This window comes from Mytilus californianus, unplaced genomic scaffold (genome assembly GCF_021869535.1).
Source record: "Mytilus californianus isolate M0D057914Y unplaced genomic scaffold, xbMytCali1.0.p SCAF_9, whole genome shotgun sequence".
In the NCBI taxonomy this organism is placed as follows: Eukaryota; Metazoa; Mollusca; class Bivalvia; order Mytilida; family Mytilidae; genus Mytilus; species Mytilus californianus.
Genome location: NW_026262745.1, coordinates 7,922,300 through 7,930,806, shown reverse-complemented (window position 1 = coordinate 7,930,806; position 8,507 = coordinate 7,922,300). Strand labels below are relative to the sequence as shown.

The window sequence follows — 8,507 nt, the reverse complement described above, 5'->3', positions numbered from 1 at the left end:
ATAAATTTTAACACATTGCGTGAAATCAAAATGCCCACCCGCAAACCTCCCTTTCTTTTATCTTAAGTAGATGTGTAAATATTTTTGTTAATGGTGCAGATTTCCCCCCTTATCTGTGACCTGTTGTATATATTAATTTAGTATGGTTATGGTATCTGTCTGTCACTCTTAAAAGCATGTCTAGCTATGCTAAAGTATTAGTCAGGAAACATTCAAAAGCATGCAGTATAAGAAACACACAAGCATTTGCAGAAAGTTGACCTTGAGCAATTCAAAAAACATTATTGAACCATGTATGAACATAGACAGTGTTAATGCCTACTTCATGGTATAAAAGTCATAAGTTTTTGTAAGACACTTTTTCACATAATCAAATGTAAAATCTATTACATCACAAATCAAGTTTAGCTAAAGAATTTTACTGAATAAATCAATACATTTAAGTAAATTCGGATTAAAATACACAAGTTATCCTTTTAGAAACGTATGATTATAAAACTGTTAAAATTTCAATTTTTTCGAAGCTACTCACATATGATACCGATATCACAATACTATTTTTATTTGTTTGTCTTCGTGTTAGTATTTTCTTTTATTTTGTTGTTTGAATATAGTCGTGTAATTATAAAACATAATTAAACAAACAAATTAGCTGACAGGTATTGGACCACGAATGTTCTTTATCGGCTTTATGATTTCAATTATATTTAAAACTATTAGACAAAAATGATGTTTTATTAAATGTACATATAATTTAAATATTATTAACCTTTTTCGAAAATGTTTGTAGATGTTAAAAGAAATATAAAGTTTCTATACATTAAATAGATAAATTTCAATGAAAACTTTTTCAACAGATAAAGTGTACAGAGTATTGACTAACTTTGATACTGATGTAAACAAATAAGCAAGTTTTAAATCATACAGATTGTCAAACAAGGAATTAATCACTTACAAAAAGAAGCAAATTGAATATCAACAGATTTTTTAGCAAGGATTCGTATTTCAATTTAGTTTTGATTATCTAAGGAGGAAGTATAAAGATTTTGACACGTATAGAGGTGAAAATTATTATGTATAAAAAGAAAGGAATATCAGTGACGAACAATGTACAGAATATTACCTTGCATAGATACACCCTAGTAAACCTGCTATATGTTTTGTTATAAGAAAAGCGTTAGATGATTAATTTTTGTTAGAAACCCGTTCTGTTGGTAGAGAAAAACATTTAATGGTTGTCGGTCTTCAAACAGGTGGAAGCAGTACTATAGATACAAATGATTCATACACAAATTGTTCATTCACATCGTCAAATTATGTAACTGTAACTAATTTTAATAATTCTGACAACATTAACATTACCGATTTGCCTTTTGAAACAAATGCAATACCTTTAGAGGAAATTACAAAATGGATTTGGAGAATAATATCACCAATAATATTTATTGTCGGAGTTTTTGGAAACATAGGAATTATTATTGTTTTGTGTCGGTTGAAAAAATGGAAAGAGATAACCTACAACTTCCTTTTTATTCTTTCTGTTTCGGACACTACCGTACTTATAACTGGATTAATGAGACGATGGATTCTAGCAACGTTTGACTTTGACATTCGGATCATTTCTGACTTCAGTTGTAAACTGAATGTCTTTATGATATATTTTTCAATGCATATTTCGTCGTGGATACTTGTTTCCATAACTGTTGAGAGGTTTGTAAAATCTTGGTTTCCGTTGCAGTATTATTCAGCAAAATTTTCATCCCTACTTAAAATAATTCTTATGGTACCAATAGTGATGAGCTTCGTAATGGATGGTCCTCTTTTTATTACAAACGGTTTGGTGAAGATACAGAATGAATATGTATGCAATAACACATCATCTGAATCTTACAATTATGAAGAAAAATATTATGTTGTCATTGATCTTGTATGGTTGTCTTTACTTCCATTTGTGCTGATGTTTATTATGAATATCTTTATTGGAGAAACATTACGGAGCTCTGGACGATTGCGCGAATCATGTGTACGGGATAAAGACTATAAAAAGCGCAACAAAAGAAGTAGTAAAAGTCTTACTCGGATGTTATTCTTCACTAGTATATATTTTCTAATAACTACACTTCCAATATCAATTTTCTTTGTAGTTGATTCGTTTACCACATCAAAAACTACATTAAAATCAGCAAAACTTGGGCTTTCAGAAGCAATTCTGTATTTGTTTCAATTTTCTAATTATGGAATTAACTTTTACATCTACGTCAACGTCAATGCAACGTTTAAAAAGAATCTACCAGCAATTTGCAATAGAAATATGTAAGCATATGTTGCAGATAAAAAAAGATTTCGTCTTTTAACGACGATCTTAATATTTTAGGTTAAACTGAAGAATTAGCATTGATTATAAATTACAAAGTTATATTTAATGTTAAGAAAATAAAGTGTAAAACAAAACCTTTCGACGGTATATCTTTTTTTTTAATTTTCTTGATAGACATCAATAAATGTACATTTAGGTCATTGCACATGTTTTTTCAGAACTATTTTGTTGTATTTTCAATCGTCAATCTCAATTATTTCATTGGTTCTATTGAACGGCTCGGTAATACATTTGATAATGTATATCCCGTATGCAGGTGAAGTTGGTAAATTGCTGCTAAGGTTACGGAAATTTATAATATCAAAATTAAAATTGTCTCGTTTGGCATAGATCCTGGTACTGAGATAGACATTAATAAATGTACATTTCTTAATTTTTTCAATTCATCGTACATGTTTTTTCAGAAATATTTTCTTGTATATTCAATCGTCAATCTCAATTATTTCATTGGTTCTATTGAACGGCTCGGCAACAGTTAAATGTACTACTAACTCAAATTGCATTACAACGTTAACTAAAGGCCGATACGCCTTATTCTAATAGGTTCAACTGAAGAATTAACATTTATTATAAAGTAAACAGTTTTATTAATTGAAATAAAATAGCTTAACACAAAACTTTTGAACGATATATTTTTACTTCAATTTTTCTTGACAGTCATTTAATGAATGTACAGTCTTAGTTTTGTTTTAGGTCATCGTACTTGGTTTTTTTTTCAGAAGAATTTTGTTGTATATACAATCGATGTGCATGTATAAAGATTTTGTGGGTAAGCGTTTGTTTTGAATAAAATAAGTACACGTTGTTTTGAATAGATTATTAAGATCTATCGTTTTTGTGATTGAAAAGTAAAAATATCTGTATTAATTATTGTTTTCTTGATTTTTTTTTAACATTTTCAAATATGCATGAAGTAATTATAGCCTGTTTAATTATCCTTCCCAAGGTTAAATCCATTCGTGCAAAATGTTTCTGCAGTAGTTAATTCGCCTTTCATTTGTTTTACGAATAAGTCTATGAATCTAGATTGTATGCTTACATGTATAATATAATCTGTAAGAATTTTAGCTGACAAGATAAAGGATGTTTAAGCCAAAACACTAATTTAACGTGACAGAACAGTTTTCACCGTTTTAGCTTATATGTTAAAAATTTGAATAAAACAAAATATGATACCGACTAATGACATAGGCACTGTGTCAAAGACATCTACCCTTTAACATATGCTTAGTTTAAGAGTGTCAATCTACCTAAATAAGACTGGTCTTATGTGGGCATGTGCATGTGTACACCAAACGAATTTTTGCTAGTTTGACTGAGAGGATATTTAAAATACAAAAATCAAGAATAGTTTCATGTACTACAATGTACAACTCTTTCTTGTGAAATAAGCTAATCTTATAAAGTTAAGAGGAAAAAATATAATTACAAAAGGAGCATTCATAATTCACGTCTTGGATTTCGTTAATGAATTATTATATGAGCTGCATCAATTAGAAATTGACCATACAAATGAATATCAATACATCTGTTAACTTATTTAGGATTGAAAAAAAAAACTGTATGCAAAGTCTTAACTGTTTGATAATTCAGAACCCTACAAAACAGACCATAATTCGTCTTTTATTTTGTATTTAAATGTTCCAAAATCAATCAAAGTCTTATACATATAAATGCATGTACATGTATACATGCATTTGCATAAGGTCCATTTCTATCCGACATAGCTCATATGTTAAAAATAAGTTTCATCTAATTTATTCAAAGTATTCCTCTATTCTTATATACTTGATGTTACTAACATTGGGATGCACACATTAGGTAGGATACTGATATTCAAATCGAAATCCAAGGAAAATTCTAATCGGAAAGTACCTTAACAAATGGCAAAATCAAAACTCAAACACTTCAAACTAATGGACAACAAGTACAGGCATTTCCTTACGTAGAAAATGGTGTATTAAACCTGGATTTATACCTAGCTAAACTTCTCACTTGTATGACAGCCGCGTAAAGTTCCATTATATTGACGACAATGTGTGAGCAAAACAAACAGACATAGTTGGTAAAAATGTCAAAAATTTGGGTACAGCAGGCAACATTGTGCTATTATCTTAATCACTATAAAAACAAGCAACTATGTCAACAAAGAAAAACACAATGGCATGTAAGAACTCTATAGACAAAACACATAAATAATAATGAATGTCAAGAATACACAAATTACAATAACACAATGGCGGGATGTATAAAAAAATTGACTAAACAGTAAAGGTTGAAAATATACAAATACAAATAAAAAGAACACTACAACACGTAATTAAGATGATAAACAACATCAGTACCTACAATCTATATTTCAAGACCACCATGTATTATTTGTGGAGTTGATACTGAATTTTTATTAACAAGGTATTGGTATCTTCCGATGAACTTTTTTAGAAAAAGGACGATACGTTCTTTGACACAACCCTGGTTCGTCAACTTTCTGCTCAGATACTGGTGACGTTTTTATAAAATCTGAGTAGCAGCTGCAAGCTCCTGAATACCGAATGAGTTGGTAATGTATATCCCATATGCAGGTGAAGTTGGTGAATTGCTGCTAAGGTTACGGAAATTTATAATATCAAAATTAAAATCGTCTCGTTTGGCATAGATTCTGGTACTGAGATGACCACTTATAACAAATTCAAGGTATAAGTGTAAAAATGAATCAGAGGAAGCCTCGTCTATTGTTTCTTTAATTTCTAGTTCTAGAGGATATATTAATGGAACCCAGTCAGAAAAGTTTGGATTGTTAATAGAAAGAACAACATCAATATATCTAAATGTGAAATTAAATGATCTTTTTGTTTTTGACAAGTTACTGATCGAACTCCTACTCATATGAGAAGAGGTCGGAAAGGAGAGGAGCAACGTTCGTTCCAATAGATATGCCGACAATTCGTTGAAAAAGTCTACCTCCAAATTCAACAAATATGTTGTCAATAAGACACTCCAGCATACTGATCACTTGTTCCTCGGTGTAGCATGTTTTACCTGTTTGTTCACTATTAACAAAATATGTCATATGGAACCCCAAAGCAATGTATTTATAGCGTATGCTACCATTTTTAAGTAAGTGTATAAAATAAGACATGAAATGGAAGTTACAATAATCGGAAAACCATATGCATTATATAATATAATACGTATTGCTATTTAAAACCGTGATCTAGTTTACTTAGAATTTATAATAGGGCGTTTCTAAACATAACATCACATTTGAAAAGAACGATTGTATCATCTCTTACAAGGAAACAAACAAAAAGTCAGACATCAAACTGAATTTAAAACATTTATAAGGCCCGTATTCAGCACACCCAGTTTATCAATCGAATTCTACAAATAAAATACCATGTTTTACGTTACTTTCATGTTATTGATAGTCTCTATAGGTAGTACTAGTATATCATTCTTTTAAGAGTTTGTCTCACAGAAAACCATGCAAAAGTGTCCAGGAGTGAATTTTGCGGAATCTCTTGAAATTTGGTACACACAACACTTAGGCCATGCCAATATCACTTGCAAATTTGTTTTCTTAAATTTTATCGGATAGCAGAGTTTACAGCGTCATCTATTTTCACCCTTTTTTACGGGAAAATTTCCAAATTCAAGGTTTTTTTTATGGATTTTAATCCAACAAATAATCAGTTGTAGCCATGATAAATATCTCTTTTGCCCAATGCATGTGATAAAGCATTATTAAGGAAATAATATTATGTAAGTAATAAATATATATTTAATTTTTTTCAGTAGGGCCTCTATATTTATTAAACAGGTGTTTGAGGATTTGGCTACTTTACCAAATTTAGGACCTGAAGAAATGCTAAAATATAGAAAAGGTGAAGCTGTAATTAAAAGATGAATATATCAAAATGAACTACTATGATAGCTTAAAGAAATATAAAAAATCCACCCACGGCAAATATTTAGAAATATACTTATTATATATCACTGTACGGCTATTTATTATAGTATTTTTATAAAAATTTTCATGTAACAAAATCTTTTTCTTAACACAAAGTCACAAATAAGGGTGCAATTCTTATCAAAATGAGTGATTTTATACTTCAACTGCTGTTTCTTATTAATGCAAAGCAAAATCATAGTGAAAACCATAATCAAAGTACTAAAAGCTCTCATGGAAAGCTCTATTTTACAAATGAAAAAAAAGACGGTTAGATTCAAAATCCAGTTTCTCCAATTTAAAACTGCTAATTGCATGTTTTGTCTTTAACCTGTTTCCTTGAGTATATCTGGCACCTGCTTTTAAATGTACTTAAATAATCATTATGAAATATAAGCACAGAAATGTGCTGGATCCGCATATTTATTCAAATGTTATTGTTGGAAAATTTCCATACTACTCATGAACATTAATTTGTGTGTAATTATGCTCGTTATTCAATATTTTGGTCCAATAGTACCTGTTTTGGAGGCTATAAAATTAGAAAAAACTGCTTCGCTGAGTGCAGCTGGATACGCCCGCAGAGGTCCGACATTGAACAGTTGGGGCAAAAATGGACACAATATTCAAGCCTGATACAGGTCTGAATTTGGATTGTAATTAAATATTTGATATATTAAAGGTTTCTGAATAAATGTAGTCAAAGAACTTGAAATTGGTTATATGAATTGAATTTATATTTAATTAAAGATTTCTTGCTGTTGCGCAATTCTTAGTAAAGCTGTTGTCAGACTATAAACAAATAAAGTTCAATTAATTCTCAATGTCATATTAGAAATTTATGAAAATCAAAACGGAGCTTACATCAATAGATATACACAATTCACCAAAGTTTCATGAGAACTGCTGAAAGCATTTTTGAATTTTTGTCCGAAAACTGGAAAATCCCCCTTTTTTATGAATAAAACCCTGTAACTCGAAAACGTAAAATCTTAAATTTATAAAAATCGAAAGGGAGCTCGTGTCAATAGATTCACCACAATTTCTTGCAAGTTGGTGAAAGCATTCTTGAGTTATTGTCCGAAAACTGGAAAATCCCCCTTTTTTAATGAATAAAACCCCATAATTTGATGACTATGTTGAACGAATCTATCCCATCGAACTAGAGATAAAGGATACTACAGATACAGTTAAGTCTGCCTCATATCTTGACTTACATCTAGAAATTGACAATGAGGGTCGGTTGAAAACAAAACTTTACGACAAAAGAGATGATTTCAGCTTCCCAATTGTGAACTTTCCATTTCTATGTAGCAACATTCCAGCAGCGCCTGCATACGGAGTATATATCTCCCAATTGATACGATATTCCCGGGGTTGTGTTTCCTATCATGATTTCCTTGATAGAGGATTGTTGCTCACAAGGAAGCTATTAAACCAAGAGTTCCAAATGGTGAAGTTGAAGTCATCCCTTCGTAAATTTTACGGACGCCATCACGAGTTGGTTGACCGTTATGGAATAACCGTTTCACAGATGATATCGGATATGTTCCTTATGTCGTAACTACAATACCCTTCCCTTTTCACGAATGTGACTTACCGAATTAGACTATTTACCGGATTTGTAATAACATAAGCAACTCGACGGGTGCCACATGTGGAGCAGGATCTGCTTACCCTTCCGGAGCACCTGAGATCACCCCCAGTTTTTGGTGGGGTTCGTGTTGCTTAGTCTTTAGTTTTCTATGTTGTGTCATCTGTACTATTATTTGTCTGTTTGTCTTTTTATTTTTGGCCATGACGTTGTCAGTTTGTTTTCGATCTATGAGTTTGACTGTCCCTCTGGTATCTTTCGTCCCTCTTTTGGAAACGTAAAATCTAAAATTTATAAAAAACGAAAGGGAGCTCACGTCAATAAATATAAACAAATCACTAAAGTTATATGCAAATTGGTTTAAGCGTTTATGAGTTAATGTCCGATATGATGTTGACGACGGACGGATACGGTATACCATAATAAGTCCCGTAAACGGCCGTATAAAAACACAAATCCTAACATTAGTCAAAATTTTAGCTTTTTTTGTTTGTTTTTATACAATAAGACACAGAATCCTTTACATTTTTTTTAATAGCCCATAATGATATTCAAGTCATTATCATGATTATAGAATTTATAGTTCA

The 8,507-nt window shown here is 30.8% G+C and overlaps 1 protein-coding gene across 1 annotated transcript; it reads left to right on the top strand.

Annotated features, from left to right (window-relative positions):
- The first annotated feature begins 936 nt into the window (after positions 1-936).
- LOC127714971 (C-C chemokine receptor type 3-like) lies at positions 937-2,456 on the top strand. The gene has a single exon (XM_052220997.1). It carries the CDS (start codon positions 1,232-1,234, stop codon positions 2,315-2,317), a length of 1,086 nt encoding a protein of 361 aa, XP_052076957.1. The 5' UTR covers positions 937-1,231; the 3' UTR covers positions 2,318-2,456.
- Positions 2,457-8,507: the final 6,051 nt, after the last annotated feature.